The sequence below is a fragment of the Phascolarctos cinereus genome, unplaced genomic scaffold, assembly GCF_003287225.1.
Source record: "Phascolarctos cinereus isolate Bilbo 61053 unplaced genomic scaffold, phaCin_HiC Scaffold_2;HRSCAF=192, whole genome shotgun sequence".
Classification (NCBI taxonomy): Eukaryota; Metazoa; Chordata; class Mammalia; order Diprotodontia; family Phascolarctidae; genus Phascolarctos; species Phascolarctos cinereus.
The window spans coordinates 270359667-270378388 of NW_027555625.1; the positions used below are offsets into that span (position 1 = coordinate 270359667).

The 18722-nt window shown below is 45.9% G+C and overlaps 1 protein-coding gene across 10 annotated transcripts in view; it reads left to right on the top strand.

The window, feature by feature from the left end:
* The window catches only part of ZNF618 (zinc finger protein 618), a 217390-nt gene that overhangs the window by 172536 nt on the left and 26132 nt on the right, over positions 1 to 18722 (top strand). For 7 of the 10 annotated variants that reach the window (XM_020965576.2, XM_078150042.1, XM_020965583.2 and 4 more), the window contains 7 exons: positions 513 to 590; positions 1491 to 1529; positions 4690 to 4779; positions 5643 to 5678; positions 5789 to 5866; positions 6841 to 6930; positions 17627 to 17878. In XM_020965576.2, the coding sequence (XP_020821235.1) occupies positions 513 to 590; positions 1491 to 1529; positions 4690 to 4779; positions 5643 to 5678; positions 5789 to 5866; positions 6841 to 6930; positions 17627 to 17878 (663 nt within the window). The remainder of the gene's footprint in view (positions 1 to 512; positions 591 to 1490; positions 1530 to 4689; positions 4780 to 5642; positions 5679 to 5788; positions 5867 to 6840; positions 6931 to 17626; positions 17879 to 18722) is intronic. The other 3 variants (XM_078150045.1, XM_020965593.2, XM_078150040.1) reach the window with 2 other exon arrangements.

Sequence of the window (18722 nt, forward strand, 5' to 3'; positions counted from 1 at the left end):
TGCCCAAGGTTACATAGCTAGTTCATATGGAGCCAGGACTAGAAACTCTTGTATTCACAAAGGGTAACTTCGGACAATAGGAAATAGAATGAGAAAAAAAAATAATGGGTTCCCAGAAGGTTTAAATGTGTTTTTGTTTGGAGCACTGTATACATGTTTTACCTGCACTGAGATATGTGTATGTGTTTGCCCCCCCATAGTGACCCCCAAGTTCCTTCTGGTGAGACAGGGAGGGGAGGCCAGATGGTGAGAAAATCCCAAGTTGATGTAGACAAAAGTGTTAACCCACAAGTGGATAACTGAGATTGAACATAATTAAAATTTCTTCCTGTGTTCTGTGCCCAAATGATCCACAGGGTCTGGGGACTGCCTTGTTCCCAGCTTCTTCCAGGATGGTAGAACCTACAGGATTCCTGGACTGAGTCATTCTCAGTAATTCTCCTGCATCTGGGCCTGGCTATTGGTTGCAGATGAAGGGGAATGACCTGTCCTTTCCCCTTGCTTTTTTCCAGGATCCTATGAATGTGGAATATGTGGGAAGAAATACAAATACTATAACTGTTTCCAGACCCATGTTCGAGCACATCGAGGTAGGAGGCTTTTCTGCAGCCTTGGGCTTGGTCTCAGATTGGTGCAAGAAGGAGAGGGTGGGAGTGGTGTGAGAAGCTGGTCCCTATGTTTCCTTCTCCCTTTCTGCCCCCATCTCTCACCACTTCTCCTTCTGACCCTGCTCCGGCCTCAAATGGACTCTATGCTGGGCAAAATAAAGACACAGAGCTTTGATGTCTACCTGCCCTCTTGGGGGAGACTGTAGAGAACTCAGTGCTCCTGAAATGACGAGACAAGAGCCTCCCTCCTCCCTTCTGAGCCTTGTAGAGTGTGATGCAGATACTGGACTGAGGAAACTCAAGGCTGGTGAGAGTGGGAACCGGCTGACTAGCAATCTATTGAGTCAAACTGGTAGCCAGTGCAAATCCTGAGTTTGTCCAAGTCTGGCCTGGGTGCCTTTATGGGGTCCTGATTAGACTGACGGGGTAGGCAATGCCAGAATCCTCTATGATTGTGTGTCTCGGCTGTTCAGCTGTATTGAAGCTCCCTGGGGGTAGGACCCGTACCTCAACTCCTCCAGCCTTCCCTTGAACCTAGTACAGGGCCATGTGTGGGGTGATACTTAATAAACATTTGGTCCTGGTGGTCTCCAGGGGTCAGACTGGTGGCATGGCTTTTCTGGGCTGTGCTTCCCTATCTTAAGGGAGGGATTGGGGCCTGGTAAGGACATTACCTGTGATTGAACCAGGGAGGGACATTGAGAACAGTTAGGGCAGTAGCAGGTGGTGTGATGGCAATGGAAAGTGATCTGCTCTCTCCCCTGTCAGAGCAGAGTCAGCCATGCTGCCATGTGCCTGCTTCTTGTGCCTCAAAAGCAGTTTTTCTGGTCCTCTGCACCCTCCCTCTATGGACTCATCTGCCTGTCCCACTTTCTCTTACAGACACTGAAGCAGCCTCAGGTGAAGGAGCATCCCAGGGCAGTAAGTATCTTGCTGTCTTCATGGGGAGGAGGGTAGGGACAGGGAAAGGCTGAGTCAGGGAACCCAGGTGAGGTTGATTCTTGGGAAGATCCCCCCTCTCCTTGCCTGATCTGTACCTTTTGCTATTGAAGGGATAGTGTCAGGATCTGGGCCTGCTTATCTGGAGAAAGTGGCTTCCTCTGGCTAAGGAATAGATTATACAGAGCAGCAGCCTTGGGTGACAGTCCTGACCAGCCTTCCCTTTTGTAGTGGGGTTTAGAAGCAGCGTTAGATTCAAGGTTAGGGGGTGGGTGGAAGTGGGGGGCTGGAGACTGAGAACCTGGGTTCCCATTGCATGTCTTCAAGTCCGTGACCTAGAACAAGTAGTTTTCCCTCTCTGGGCCTCTGTTTCCCCCTTTGTAAAATGAGAGGATTGGTCCGCATGATCTCCACAGTCCTTCCCAGCTCTGAGTCACAGGAAGGTCTGCAGTTTATCCTCCTGGAGTCCAACGAGGGCACCTTCCGCTGTCCTCCTCGGCCTGCGGTTGTCCTCTCTGCTTTCAATAGCTCCCTTCTTTTCCTGGTCCGTTGATTTGCCTCTGAGTGTATTTAAAGAATTTCCCCATTTAATCTTTCCTTCCTTTGCTATTTTGGGTCCCTGTGCCTTCCCAGCCCTTCCCTCAATGGCCTGGTTTGTACGCCTCTTGGCTTCCTTTGTGTGGAGAGTCTCGCTGGTTGCTGTGGTCTTTGTGGCTAGGGATATTTTTACCTCCTTGGTCGCTCTTCCCTCCCTCAGCTCAGTGTTACTCATTTTTTCTCCCCACGCTTGTTGTCCTCTTTCCTGGGGCCAGCCCCCACTCAAGCATGGTACATGGGGCCGGGCACCTCTGCCAGCTTCCTACCCAATGATCTTTACTGCAAAGCTGATCCAGTGGCCTGGTCACAGAGTTAATTAGTCATACAGTAGATGCTAGGGCTGACAATGTTAGAACCAGAGAAGGTCTTAAAGATCAGGAATGAATGAAGAGGAAAGGAAGGAAGGAAGGAAGGAGGGAGGGAGGGAGGGAAGGAAGGAAGGAAGGAAAGAAGAGAAAGGAAGGAGGAGAGGAGGGAAGGAGGGAGGGAAGAAGGCGGCAAGGGAAGAGGAAGGAAGCAAGGGAGAGAGATGGAGGGAAGGAAGGAGGTCTTATTAAGTGTTAAGCAAGGGCAGCTAGGTGACATAGTGGATGGAGCACTGGTCCTGGAGTCAGGAGGATCTGAGTTCAAATCTGTCCTCAGACATTTACTGGCTGTGTGACCCTGGACAAGTCACTTAACCCTATTGCCTCAAAAAACAAAAAACACCAAACAAGCAGAACGTGTTAAGCATGTGCCATATACTTTGCTAAGCATTAGGGTTACAAGTAGATAGTCCTGTTGTCAAGAAGCTCACATTCTAATCTGGAGAGGCAGCCCCTACAAGAAGGTTCAGCTGCTGGGTAGATAAGGAGGCCTAGAAATCCTAAGTATGCCCAGGAATACACTGCAGGAAGCCACTTGCTCAGGGTCAGAGATGCAGCTTGCAGCAGTGTCAGGACTAGAACTCAGGCCCGTCGCTGATCTGTTTTTTGTGGACTTTGGCTGGCATCATCAGAAGCCCCAGCCTCAGCCGTTGCCCGCCAAGTTCAGCATATCAATCAGGAATGGGGCTGCCAGCTCCCCACATGTAGAACAATTAGTCTCTTTCCCTAAGTGTTTGCTTAAGCACTTTAAAGCATAAGGCTGTAACTGTAATGTGCACATGAATAATGCACTCTCTGTTCCCAAGCTCAATTAATTAAGAGGCAGACGTTCTTTCCTGCAGAGAAAACTGCCTGGTCACTCGTGGACTTTGTGGTGGGTGGCAGGTGGGTGGCTTGTCCTGTGTTTGGGTTTGCGGTGACTGGCTATTCCCTGTGAAGGAAGTGGACCTGTGAGCGTAAGACATCCTGCTGGCGACCTGGAAGGGCAGTGTGCAGTGGAATCACCTAGTCCAACACCTTCGTTTTTATAGATTAGGAAACTGAGGCCCAGAGAAGGGAATTACTGGTCCAGAGATGAGGGGAGCTAGGCTTATAACTTGATTCTCCAAATCACTTGTCAGATGCTCTTCCCCCTATACCTCTACATCTTGTTTCTATTTTATAGGTGAAAAGAAACAAGACAGTTAGAGAGGAAGTGGCCAGGCCTTCAGCTCTCCCTCAGGTCCTGTGCAAGTCCCTGCCCCACAAAGATCATGAACACTTGGTTCTAGTGTGTTTTCTTCCTGATTGCTCTGAGCTCTTATAGCCCTGAGTGAGCTCTTACAGCAACTGGAGCCTCTAATACACGATTCAGTACTTGATTCTAGGCTCTCTAATAACAGCAACAACAGTAATAATAATAAGCTGTCATTTATATTGTGCTTTGAGGTTTGCAGAGCGCTTCACAGATATCATTTTGTTTGATCCTCACGACAACCCCATGAGTTAGATGCTCTTGTTATCCCCATTTTACAGATGGGGAACTGAGGCAAATGGTGGTTAAATGACTTGCTCAGAATCACACGGTTAGCAAGTGTCTAAGGCCAGGTTGGAACTCAGGTCTTCCTGACTCTGGGTCCAGCGCTCTATCTGCTGCCACCTAGCTGCCTCTGATCTATTAGAGTATGTCTCTGTCTAGTGTTTTTCTTTCACTGTTTATTGCCTGTGAGTCTTGCTTTTCCCACATAGACTGTGAAGTCGTTGAGGGTAGGAGAAGATCTCCAGGCTGGCAGTTTTCAGTTAAAAAGAAAAATAGCTCAGTAAATTCTTCTAGACTTAAGTGCTTTTTCATTGGAGTTAAACAGCAGCTTAGGAGAGAATAGGATTCTGTACTCAGAGGTCAGCAGATAGCCTAGTAGTTCCCAAAGCCCTCAGGAATGGGCATTACCAGGTAGCAGAATGGTCTGGGGACATTTTCCATGGGACCCCTAATTCAGGTGATGGGCATGCTATGTAGGACAGTGGTGTCAAATTAAAATAGCAACGGGATGCTAAACCATAGCTAAAGCCCCTGTGACCTCTCGGAATGACTGATACTAACCTGAGCCACTCCTGACTGAGGTGAGCCAGCCTGCTGCTCCCATCCCTGAATGGCCAAGAAGATTTTCACATTTCCTGTTTTCCCTCCACTGCTCCCACAGACAACTTTAGGTACACATGTGATATCTGTGGGAAGAAATATAAATATTACAGCTGTTTTCAAGAGCACCGAGACCTGCATGCTGTGGATGGTGAGTGGGGCAACTCCTTCTGTTCTGGGGCTTTCCTGGGGATTCTGAGATTGAACAGGGAGGATTCAGGGCCGCCCCTTTCCTGTGCAGGGTAGCCATGGGCTACTCATGGTTTCTCTCCCCGTGCCCCTGCTAGAAAAGTTGGCTCATAATAGGGCCTCTACTCTATTCCTTTCTTCTTCCCCTCATTGCCTCTTCTTTCTGTCTCCCTTCTCACTCTTTTATCTTTTCTTCCTCTCAGTGGTTATTCCTTTAAACCATTTGTCCACCTCATTCCCTGCCCATGATAGTTCTTGAGCCCTGGCCTGGAATGCAGTCCTGGCTATAGACCAAGACAGAAATGAAGATAGAAAAGACCCTCAGCCTCTTGATGGTGACCACAAATAAATAGTACATTTGTTATGTGTCTGTGGGGTGCAAAGTGATAGACTGCTTGGGACTTCTGAGCACATGCAAGGGGAACATGAGTGTGGCCCCATAGGAGGCAGGATGATCTCAGGAAGATATCCTCATGAAGGAAGAAAAGACGTGGCTGGACTATGATGATGCCCTCAACCCAACACAATCTCTCCCTGTCCTAATCTGCATCCTGGAGATCTGAATAATGGAGATTAGTGTTGAATTAGGTCCTGGGATTTCTGCTGCCCTCCCCCCCCCATCATAGTTTTCTTGGCCTCTGTTTAGGAAGCTGATTGTTCCAAGAGTTGTGAGGTTCCCAAGAGCAGATTGGTGGTGGTGGCCCAGGTTACTGGGATGAGGTGCCCCCTGAAAGAATCAGAGCCCTTTCCTTGGGGTGAAATAATAGCACTCATTTGCTTCCTTCCTTCCCTTTGCTACTGCCGCCACCTCCTATCCGGGCTCAGTGTTTAGTGTCGAAGGAGCCCCAGAGAATCGGGCAGGTAAGTCCTTGGCCTCTTCTTCCCTTGTTTCTCCCCTCTTCCATGAGCGGGGTCCTGGCCCTCATAGAGTGGCATCCTTGGGAAGCTAAATGACATTTGTTCTCCTGCAGACCCTTTTGATCAATCCGTCGTGGCTACAGATGAAGTAAAGGAGGAGCCTCCAGAGCCATTCCAGAAAATTGGGCCAAGTATGCTTACCTGGGAGGGAGGATTCAAGGGCACAGGGGTAGTGGGTGGGTGGGTGGGTCCCTGTGGGCATGGCCAACCATCCAGAGGGGATTCTGCACCAAGTGCCATAATAGCTATTAAAAGAGAGGTCGGGAGGATGAAGGGGTCAAGGCAGGTTGACAGCGTTCAGTACTGAGTGCCAAGGCCTGATCCCGCTTCTCATTTTGTTAGTCATCTTTCCAATGTAAGGAATTGGCCAATAGGTGAAACACTTCAGACCTTGATGTAGTTATCACAGTCTGTCTTGGGATATTTTCATTGTCTTCCATCTTCAAGTGATGAGTAGATACAAATGAAAGGTGGGGGCAGGGGGGAGAGAGAGAGAAAAAAAAAAGGTTTTTGAAATTTTGAAGAGACCCAGCTATTGATATGATATTTTGATATTCCCTAGAAGCTTGGGAATGAAGGACAGGAGGGAGAAAAGAAGAAAGAAAGAAAGAAAGAAAGAAAGAAAGAAAGAAAGAAAGAAAGAAAGAAAGAAAGAAAGAAAGAAAGAAAGAAAGAAAGAAAGAAAGAAAGAAAGAAAGAAAGAAAGAAAGAAAGGAAGGAAGGAAGGAAGGAAGGAAGGAAGGAAGGAAGGAAGGAAGGAAGGAAGGAAGGAATTAAATGTATGATTGCTTGCTATGTGCCTGGCACTCTGCTAAGGACTGTGGGTATGGAAATACAAGCAAACAAGACAGTCCCTCCTCTCAAGCATCTGACTAATGGGGAGGGATAGCACATGGTATGGAGGCCTGGTTCCAAGAAGAGTAAAATGAAATCTCTTCTGTCAGAGCCTGGCATCCCTAGGCCCTGGGAGCAGGGAAGGTAGGGACAGTGGGCATGATGGCCAGAGTGGAGGCAATAGGACATAAAGTTCCAGATTCTCAGGTAGGAGGGAGTTGATGTTGAAAAGGTAATGACTCTCCCAACCCATTTTTGTTCTTTTCCACAGAAACTGGTAATTACACCTGTGAATTTTGTGGCAAGCAGTATAAGTACTACACCCCTTACCAAGAGCATGTGGCCCTTCATGCCCCCATCAGTGAGTATCTACTAAAGATGGCAGTGGGCAGGTGGGCCAGCTGGGTGTGGATCGGTGTTGTGGTCCTGGGTTGGGAATTCACTGTCACCGACTATCCGGGGGGGGGGGGGACGAAACCAGCAAGGGGTTGGGACCGTGTGTTGGGTGGCACCTGCTGGTGGCTGAAGTGCCGAAGATGACATTGATTCTAGGGCTAACTCAGCACCATCCTCTCTTCCTAACTATGCATGTGACATGGAGCCACCTTGTGGCAGGACGTTGTCATAGCTGGCAGTTTCCATTGCTGTGAATTTTTAGCTGATGTGGTATATAGTCAGACCCCCTTAAAGCACCAGCAGCATGGTGCTGTGGGAAGAGCATTGGGTTTAAAGTCAGAGGACCTGGTTCACATTCTAGTTCTACTGTTTAACTGCTTGTGTGACCGTGGGCAAATCTCTGGGTAATCTTCAGTTTTCTCATCTGTAAAATGAGAAAGTTGGACTAGATGAGGTCTCTTGTGCTTCTAAGTCTGTGATTCTATGATAGGAGCCCTTTGCCTGGGGAACCTGGGTGGGTGGGGGACCTTTGAGGAGGAGAAGGTGGATTATTGGCTTCTCTCTAAGGTGGAGGGAGGGACCAGGAGGAGGAGTGACCTCATTCTTGAGCCTGTCTTGCTCTGGGGAGTGCATCTTCTCAATTCTTTAGCTGCCCAGTTATTTACAACATGGCCCTTAAAGTTCAGGTGCCATGGATGTGGTCATGAGCCCTTAATTCCTAAAAGCCTAAACTCCTTACTATGCTGCAAGTTGGCCTAAGAAGTCTGCTGGGATGAGAATCTTGGCAGCCTATAACAGGATCATTAAGATCTCAGGATTGAAAGGACCTTAAGGGTCATAATGTCCAGCCTTGTGTCTCTGTGCAGGAGTTCTCTCTGGGCCCTTCTGCCAGGTGATCATTGCTTCCAGACTGTGTGATAGAGGTGACCCGGCTTTTCAGCTGGGTTTGTGGGGGGCCCTTTGAAGGTTCTTAAGGCTTTTTCCTTTTTCCTTTTCCTTCCTCTTCTTCTCCCCTTCCTCCTCACAGAAGCCTAAGCCACAGTGGGTACAGTTCAGAGTTAGGACCATTGATTGAGAGCTGAAAGGAACCTTAGAGACTGCTAAGTCCAACTCCCTTATTTTACAGTTGAGGAAACTGAAACCCAGAGAGGTTAATTGATTTGCCCAGGACCACAGAGCTATTATTTGAGATAGGATCTGAAACCAGGTCTTCCTAATTCTAGACTCAGTGGCCTTTAGTCTGAACCAGTGCTGAGCCACCCTGATATCCCAAACCCCTTTAGTACCAGGGCTCTGGAAACTTATCGCATGGTTATACTCATTGACTGGAGTAAGGGGACAGTTTGTTCTAGTAGAAAAGACATTGATGGGCAAGCAGGAGCCCTGTGTTTGTGTCTCATCTGTGCTCTTCATTTGCTCCCTGTCCTTGGGCAAGTCACTTCCTTCTGTACCTGTTTTCACACATGTAAGATAAGAGTATTGGAATAGTTGATCTTTGAGGTGTTTTCCATCTCTATATTTTGTGATTTCCTTCTCTTCTCTCTGGCCTGTGTTTGACAGATAAGAATTTCTGATTTCCATAGTGGCCTCTGTCTCATTAACCCAGCTAGGGCCCTTGGGCTTGACAAGTCCCTCTCTTCTCTTCTGGGGGGTGGGTTCTGACTGTGACCTTCTGCCCTCTAGAGCTCTTGGGCATGGACTAGTTCAGGCATCTTGCTTTAGGTCTTTGCTCGTCTTTCCACCTGATCGCATGTCCTGTTTGCCATTCTGGGTCAGGGCCACTCAGAGAGTCCAAAGGCCATGTTTGGTAGACAGGGGGGCCTTAAAACTCTGTTGGGCTTTCATGCCTTGTAAATACAGCAAAGGTGTTCCCAGTTGTACTCAGGCACCTAGAATGTATCTCTTACACGGAGATTGTTGGGCAGGAGGGTTCTTGGCATTTCCTCCTAGGGCTCTGGGGAGATTGGCCCTCTAGCTGTCCCACCCCCCTTTTCCCTTCTACACCTGTGCTAGCTCTAAACCCCCGTATGGGTACTACCACATAGGTATGTTGATAATTTGGAATGGGGATAAAAAGGGTGGTGATGACATCTTCTCCCTCCCCAAGGTAGCTTTTGTCCTATGACAGTTGACAGAGTTGAGAAGAAAAGAAGATTGGAGATGTTCATATGATTCTTAGGTGTAAAAATGGCAAAGGGTGCCCATGGATGAAATCTAACCTTCTTGTAGTATTGTTTTCTGGTCTGCCATGGTACCATTGAGTATAGGGATGGCATGAAGCTGGAGCTGAGAACTGTGATCTAAAGGTAGTGAAGCCAATTTCTTTGCCTTCCATGGCAATGGGTTGTCCAGACCAAGCCTTGTGGTAGGTGGGGACAGCTTCCCTAAGAATTCCTGACTACAGCCTTCAGATCAAAATCTTTTCCATGGTGCGATGAGAGGTTCAGGTGAGCCACACTTGGAAGCCTTTAAGAAGATAGCAGACAGCCTATATGCAAGGTTGAGGGCCATGGGAGTCTGGGAGCAGAAAGCCCAAAGGCCTCTGTAGAGGGTGCTGGATGAAGCAGAGGGTTTAATAGAAGGAAGACTGGGTTTGCACTGGAGGACTTCTGTTGGACACTCAGCTTACTACCTGTATGACCTTGGGCAAGACACTTGGCTTTCTTACCTTAACTTCTTCATCTGTGAAAGGAGGGGCTGGGACCAGGTGATGGTCCTTTAAGTTCCTTTCAGCTCTAACTCTTAGGATCCTGTGATTCCCCCAATTCTCCTAATAGTCAATTCCTTCTGTTGTATTCATGTTATGAGGGGAACTTGCAGGCTATATGACTATCCATCCATGTGACCATCCAAGCACATACAGTGGGTGTGCTTCTGGAACCCCTGTCTGATGTTTCCAAGAGAAGAAGGGCAAAAGTCTACCATTCAGATTGTGTTTCAGATGCAGGGCAGGGAATCAGAGGAGTGGATAGCACAGAGCCGAGGGCTGGTGGATGGCAAAGATGAAAGGGCCCATCTGGTGAGGATGGCACCATGAGCGAGCTTCTTTGTGTGTGTGTGTATAAAGGCACAAGTGCTCATTCATGCATATGTATCAGGGCTCACTGGGCAGAGGGTATCTGTCAGTGCACAGAAGGTTTCTGTCCGTGTGCTGGACAGAGAGTGCCTGTGTGTATCAATATCCACCAGACAGAGGTTGTTTGTGTGTGTCATTACTCACTAGGAAGTAGGGATCTGTATATCAGTGCCTACTGGAAAGATCTATCTGTTCACACCAGACAAAAGATGTCTATTAGTATTGGTTTCCATGAGGAAGAAGGGCATTTGTCTATATTTGCTGGACAGAGAATATCTGTGTGTCACTTCCTACCAGTTAGTAAGCGTCTGTGCCTACCCAAAGAAGGTGTCTTATCAGTTCCCCACTAGACAGAGGGCGTTTATCAGTTTCAAGTCCCATGTCTACTGGACAGTGAGTATTGATGCATGTCATTACCCACTGGCCAAGGGGCATCTGTGTGTCAGTACCTACTGGGAAGGACAGATCTCTTAGTACCCGTCAGACACATTGCCATCTTCACATGACAGTGTCTGCTAGGCAGATGGCATCTGTTAATGTTTAGCACATAGAGGACCTCTGTGTGTCGGTGCCCAGTGGGTAGAATGCACCTACCAGTGCCCACTAGACAGTTAGGATGCCAGAGGTTCCAAAGCATGCAGGGGCTTTGGCCTGTAGCCGGATGGTGTAGCTGTGAGGTTCGTGTAGGGAGAGGAGACTTAATGCCCAGCTCTCTCTGAGATGATCTTGGGAAGGTTTTCTTGGGCAAACTTGGTGGTGATGGGTGAGTGGGGAGAGGTGAATGTCCAGGAGAGTCTGTTGCTCTGTTGTATAGTGATTGGGTACGGGAGATTTGGCCTTCTAGGAGAGGGTGACTTTGCTAGGTCCCTCTTGCCTTGGCTAATTCTTATCTTCATCACAGGCCTCTTTCCTAAGGCAAGCCAGGTTCCCTTGGCAGAATATACATCCTGGGATTTTCTGTAAACCAGTTCACGGTGCCCTCCCCCAACTCGCCCAGTGACCCTGGGCCCTGGGAGCTGGCAGATTTGGGCCTCTCCTGCATGCTCCCTAATGGAACAGTCGGGAACATCTGCTAAGGGCCTGGGGAGGGGAGTATGTCCAGAATGTGTTTACACTCAATTAATTTTTAATTATGTCACTTAATAAAGTTGTTAACCAACTGAGAATGTGCCTTGTCTTTATTTCTTGAGAAGAGCTCTGCTTCTGTCCTTCCCATTCACTTCCTCTCCTTCCTTCACCCCTCTCCCAACTTTATCCAACAAAACTTTATCCTTGCAAAACCCGCTTCCTCATGGCCTGTGTCTCTGCAGAACCCTAATCAACCAGAGGGTCTTCATCAATGTTTCAAACAACTCACTGTGTGTCTTTGGGCAAATCATTTCCTCTCTCCTGGGCTCCATTTCTTCATCTGTAAAATTAAGTGGGTTAGACTGTATGGTCTCCAAAGTCCCTTCTAGCTCTGAGATTCTAGGAGTCTAATGAACAGATTGGGGCCTAGTCTAGGTGCCATAGCATTTCTTAATTGTCCAAAGGGAAAAGTTCTCTTGGAAACCAGTTCTTCATAGTTGCCTTCCTAGTCTTCTTTCCTCCTCTTCTACTATGACACAGCCATGTGTCTAGACATGGTCTTCTCCTGGGCATTTGGGGACACCTTTTGATCAGTTCTTTCCCTTTGGGCTTGGGGACTTCTCTTTGCTGCTCTTCCAGCCTCAGCCAGATTAGAGTTCTGAGTTCTTGCTCTCTGTCTCCATTGGCTTGGACTGAACCACTTTCCAGTCATGGTGGAGAAGCTCATTGTAGTGGGCCTCATCAAACTCCACACCCTTAGAATGTGCACTGTTGCAGCATACTGTCTTCAGAAATCTAGTATTGCTTACTCAACCTCTCTCTTTCCCAGCTCCATAGTGAAGCTTAGTAGTGGTTCTCTTTCCATAAAATCTTGAGAACTCTCAGGGGGAAGGCCTGGTGTCTGATCTAGCCATTCCAAAAACTGTCGTGAAAGGAGGGAAATGACCTAGTCTTTTACATCCTAGGTCTCCAGAGCTAGACTAGATCACAAAACTTCCCCACTTTAGGAGTGGGGTGGGATGATTTCTGTAGGCAGCTAGGTGGTGTAGTGGATAGAGTGCTGGGCCTAGAGTCAGGAAGACTCCTCTTTGTGAGTCCAAATCCGGTTACTCCCTAGCTGTGTGACCATGAGCAAGTCACTTAACCCTGTTTGCTTCAATTTCCTCATCTGTAAAATAAGCTGGAGAAGGAGACGGCAAACCACTGCAGTGTCTTTGCCAAGAAGACCCCAAATGCGGGATCCTGAAAAGTTGGATGCGATTGAGTTGACTCAAGAAGAGCAAGTAATAATCTCTCTCCAATAGCTTTTTACCATAGCTTCTAGCCCGTCTGTCTATAGATCAGCTCCCATAGGATAGACCACTAAGAATTTTACTCTCTGGTGAGTAGCTAGGTGGCACAGTGGATAGAGCACTGGCCCTGGACTCAGGAGGACCTGAGTTCAGATCTGGCCTCAGACTAGCTGTGTGACCCTAGGCAAGTCACTTACCCCCAGTTTCCTCACACACACACACACACACACACACACACACACACACACACACACACACACACACACAAAGAATTTTACTCTCCTAGCACCTGTCAGCTATCCATCTAACCACCCACCCAACCTGTCATCTTCTCTCCACTCTGAGTTTTAGGGAGAAGGGACTGGCAACTACAGGTCACCTGTTAGCCTAGGGAATGGAATGCATCCCTTCTCATATCTCAATATTATAATCTCAGATTTCCTTCAGAACTCAGCTAAAAAAATTACCTTGTCTTTATTTTGTACATAACACGTATACATGTACATGTTGCCTTGTGCAATAGAATGTGAGCTCCTTAAGGGCAGGGACTGTTTCGTTTTCATATTCCCAGAACCTAGCACAGTGCCCGGCACATAGTAGGGATATGATTAGGGACTGAACCTGTGATTTCACTGTTTGAGGAAACTCCCTCTGCAAAAGCAAATTGGTACCTTCTCTATGACTTAACGGGCTTTGAGAGCTATCTCTTAGTAAATGCTTGTTGATTGGGAAAACTGAAAGGGACGTGATAGCTGTCTTCAAGCATTTGAAGCTTGTCATATGAAAAAGAAGATTTGTTTTGACTGTTTGGCCTAGAAGGCAGAACAAGGAGCAGTCAATAAAAGTTGCAAAGAGGCATGTTAAGGCTTGATTACAGGGAACTCATACTAACAATGAGGGCTGTCCAGAAGTGGAAAAAAATACTTCAGGAAGTCTCTTGTTGGAGGGAGTGGAGCCCACACATGTGTGTTGTGATGGGGATTCTTTTTCAGGTATGGAATAAATTATATGGCTGCTAAGATCCTTTCCAGCTCTAAATGCTACGAGTCTTTGATATCATATTTTCCCTATAGGAGCATGAGAAATAGCCCATGTATATTTGAGATGCCCAGAAGGTAGTCTGTGTGCTCCTGTCTGTCTGGAAAACCTGACAGAGACTCAATTAGTAGAAGATTCAGGTATGTTGTTGCATAAATACAAGAGACTTAATCTAGAGCCAAGCGGAACTCTCCATTTAACAGGATGGCCAAGTAATAGCTTTTCTTAATGGTGTTCAGAGTAAGCAATTCTCATTGGCTTGGGGTTTGGTGGTGATCTCCTGGAAAGAAATATGTGTGATGTTAGTGATTTGTCCATTGTCTCTGAGGTTGGTTAGAGCATAGGTTTTCAGTCTCTTATGTCATGGACCCATTTGGCAGTCTGGTGAAGCCTAGGGACATATTGTTGCCTACATTCATCATTGAAGGAAATGGAAAATTGCAGCTACTGGTTAGTGAAGATAAAAATGTAATGTTTTTCCTATCCAGGTTCATAGACACCCTGAAATATATCCAAAGACCCCAGGTTGAGAACTCCTGATCTAGAGAGAGGAAGCATTTCTTCTAAGGCACCTGAAAAGAGTTGGTAGTCCCAGGTGAAGGAGAGGGAGTAGGTGGCTTGGGCCAATACTATTGAATAATTGTTAGGGGCTTCCATCTTTCCATCAAAAAACCCAGCTATTATTGAGGATAGAGAAAGAGACTGCAAGAAATAGCTTTACCAAGTGATATCTAATCCAAAGACCCTGTCCCATGAGTCCTAGACAAATTTGGAGGAATGTAGAAGACAAGACGAGGGCTGGCTAGAAGGAAGCAGGACTCTTTGGCACAAATCAGCCTTGAGTTCGTTCTAAACAGAAGCAAATTTTTTTTTGATGGCTTGGAGCTACAAACAAGGTTAAATTTAGAATTAGGAGAGATGATATGTGGTTTATATCAGCTGATAGGTAACTCCATTTAATTAAGCAAACAAAAGTTCACTGAACTAGGAATGGGGAGACATGAGTAATAGTACTGGATCTTTTATTGACTAGTTCTGTGGACCTTAAGCAATTCATATTACCACCTTGGGCTTAATCTCCTTTTTAAAAAAATTATCTTTATTTATTTTGTTAAATATTTTCCAATTCTGTGTAAAAAAAAATTTAACAATCACTTAAACATTTTTTGAGTACCAAATTCACTCTCTCCTTCCTTCCTCCCTCTTCTTTCTCCCCAAGAAGGCAAACTATTTGATGTTTTCCCATCAATCACGTTGCAAAAGAATACACAAACAAAATAAAACAATAAAAAAAAAGTTTGAAAAACCATGCTTCAGTCTGCATTTAGCCTGGGAGCTCATCAGTTCTCTCTCTGGAGGTGGATAGCATTTTCATCATGGGTCTTTTGGAATTATCTTGGGTCATTGTCTTGATTAGAGTGGTAAAGTCTTTCACAGTTGATCGTCCTGACAATATTGCTGTTACTGTATACAATGCTCTCCTGGTTCTGCTCACTTCATTTTGCATCAGATCATGTAAGTCTTCCCAGGTTTTTCTGAAGCCATCCTGCTCATCATTATTCCATCGCAATCATACACCATACCTTGTTGAGTTGAGCTTAGTCTGTACAGTAGGGATAATAATTCCTGCTGTGCCTACCTCATGGAGTAGTTGTGAGGATTGGAGGAGTCAGTGAAGGGAGAGGAGTAAAATAATTTTGAACAATACAGAGCATGATATGATGGTAAATATTATATTCTCATACACTTCCCAGGACTGAGTTAGCTAATGTTGCTACTTCTAAAAAACTGACCTTTGGTTTTCTAAATTTGTTGAACTTGAATTTGTAGAGTTAACCAGCATATTTTTTTATTCTGCACTTACTTGGATGTGAGCATGTTTGCATGTACATCACCTTTTCTGAATGTTCATAAGTACTTTTAGATGCCATTTAAGCTGATTATAAGTAACTCTCCTACTTCTGAAATTCACAGTCGTTTTCTCATATCCTCTTTTGTGCTGGATTTCCCCCCCCCCGGCCCCCTTGTGAAAAGCACATTCCCCATAGGTGTGGGCTACAGTTGCTGAAGGGCAAGAATGAATCTGTTTTGAGAGATAAATAGAATATAAATTACTTGGGGCAGAACTCTCCATTTAATAAGAAATGTTGGGAAAACTAGAAAGCGGTTGGGCAGAAATTAGGTTTAGACCAACATCTTATACCTTGTCCCACAATCATTTCAGATTGGATATGAGCTGTGAGAGCAAGGGGATTTCAAACCTCTCTGCCCCTGTCTCAGTAAAGCTGTAGCTGGTTTAATTTGTGCTCTCCCCAGACCTAGATTCTGATCCTAATTCCGCAGGTGACTCCTTTTTGGAATCTTGGTTTCTTCATTTGCAAAATGGGTGATTTGGACCAGATTATCTTTATGGTCTAGTTCTGACATTCATTGAGCCAAAGTCTACTTTTAGAAGGCATGAGAACTGGAGATTCCTCAAAATGAAGGCCGTGAAGCCTACCTTACAAGGTGCTGGCTGAAGGGAGGAGATAGCTATTAGTCATCTGCCTTCTCAGGGATGTAAAGCTGCTGCTCTTCATGGAAAAAAAAAGTAAAAGAGGCTAGCAGTTTGTAGACACTAGAGGGATGAGATGGGAGCTAAGTATTTCCTGTAAGGCACCTGGGAGAGTTTGTGACCCTAGGTATGGGAGAGGAAGTCGGTGACTTAGACTGTTGCTATGAAAAATTGTAAGTGGTTATCATCTTGCCACCACTGAACTCAGCCATTATTGTAGATAGGAAGAAGTATGGGCCACATGGATTGTTTTATAGGTAAGTTGAGATAGGAAATGTTGGGGTTTTAATTCCCCATAGGTATCAAGTAGCCTTATGCCCAATCAGCACCCAATCAGGGAAACCTAACGGTATTACCAGAAGTGTTAGATGCATGAATGTCTTGTGACTAGAGCAGCTGTCATGTTGGAAAGGAGGAATATTGAGTCCTAGAATACATGGAGACCACTTCACGTTCCCTTCCACCCCCTACCAGGGTTTTTTTTTCCCACTGATGTGCTCAGAAATGAACACAGTATTTCAAGTGTGGTCTGAATACTGTGGATTGATAAAATGATAGCCTAAGAGAACAACACTGTGAAATAATTCTAGTTATCTGGGATTACATCAGTAGAGAGCCCTCTTAAATATCTACAAGTCAGTCCTGTAGAATGTAACTTCCTCTAAGGGCAGGGCCTATTTTGGTTTTTCTAGCACCTTGCACATAGTAGGTTCTTAATAAATTGAATTGATTTGTTGAATATCAGCCTGAATATCCTAGTCATGGTTGGTTTAGGAAACTGCCCTGTGATGAGGCTTTTCCGTGGAGGACTATGGGACACACATTCCTTCTCTTTCTTTGAGACTAATAAGTATAGAGAATCCATTCATAGGTGGTCACATCTTAAGGGTAGATGCCTTAGCCCTAGGCCAAGAGTGTAGGAGACTTTTTGAAGATGATTAGTGTTTTCTGCAGATGTTAAGTTCTGGTTGCCCAATATCATGTTAACCAGCAAAATGTTAGGAACTCCTAGAAATGGATTGATTGTACTTACTGTAGGGCTTTTTGAGAACCAGAGAGTCCTCTGGATTTATGAGAATTGTCATTCACATCTCACTGGTTCCACTTTCCAAAGACTGTGCCTACTAGTCCTTTATGTTCTAGAAACCAGGGACCAACATTATCCTTCCTGACCATGGCCCTTTGTCTTTTCATTTAAACTTTGTTATGGGGAAATAGTTGTAGGTTTCTGAGCATGCTGACTAAGAAATCTTCTTTCCCACTCCTTCCATCACTACTGTAGGGATCAAACCCCATCTACAGTGGTTCTGTCCTCCCTTTTCCTTCCCCTACCCCCCTGGACCCCAAAGTAATTACCTGGCTAACATGCAGAGAGTTCTTCATGGCATGGTCCAGTGATTCTAAGTAACTCAGGCTTCCCTGTAGAAAGTGCTATGGGAGAGGGATCCTTATCATTTGTCAAGGAATGAGAACAGGGGGTAGAATTTGGTGAAGCCATTCCCAGCTCTTTGCCCTTTTGGGGGGGTTTGTTGGTGGGGGAGGTCATGATCATAAGAGGCTGCCAATCCAAGATGGCGGCACAGCCCACAGGAGAGCCTCGGGCAAGCCGACATTGAGGACCCGATCCTGCCAGGTACCTCCGCTGGGTGGGAGCCATCTGACGAGCCCGACACTAGTTCTGAGTGTTCACATCCAGAGTTCTCTCGATCTCCACTCTTCATGGCAGTGAAGACACAGGCGAGCCAGTCGGGCAAAAAAACACCAGCTTCCATAGTCCGGTGCTCCACCCTTCTACAGCGCACCTCCTCTGGTGCCCCTCCAGCCTCCCAAACCCAGATGTTCCGCGCTCCAAATTCCGGATCCCCAGGAAGCAAGGCAACCACAGGTACCAATGGCTTTTGTGCCCTCAACTTTCTTAACTGTTGGGTGGGCTTTCCACCTCTGAAGTGATCCTTGCCTTTCTCTGCACCCATCCCAATCTTAGAGCGAATCCCATTGCTACACATAGCAACAGGGAATGGAAGTGAAGTCTCCGGCAATGTGAACTGGCAGTAAAGAGACCAGCAGCCCCCAGCCATATGTATTTCCTGAGGAAAATCCTTGATAAGACAAGACTGAGTATAAGGGCGGCAATAAATCTGGTTTAAAACCTGGTGTCCTGAGCTAATGGGAAACACTTGGACTAAGAACTTTAATGAAAATTATTATTTATTGTGTTTGATAAAAGTTGATGAAAGATCAGCCAATTGGGAGAAAGTCCTTGTGCTGATATGTCAAGTTTTCAACCTAATGATTTGCTTTTTTAACTGATGGTTCCAGCCCTCATTAGGGGCTAATAGACCATCCAAACAGTGCTTGATAAGTAGCAAAGTGATAAAATGTGCTTGTGTTTACACTTTGATTCCCAAGGTTATTTTTTAGAAAGACATCCTTTTGATGTGCTCCGAGTCTTTAATGAGGACAGCAGTTTAATAAACCATTAGGTTAGTAATTATTCCAGGCTCCTGGCAGTTGTGAAAACACAGTGGCTGTTGTGTGACATTTGCACAAAAACTGGCATAAATGGTTATTATAAACAGAATTCTGAATAGAGGAAGTCTCTCCTAATTTCACCATTGCTGATGGATATTAGTTCAGTCAAGTTAATTATATAAATTCATTCGTAAAGCAGGCATTTATTAGTCTCCTACTGTGTGCTGGCACTATATAAATATGGCTTAAAGGATACA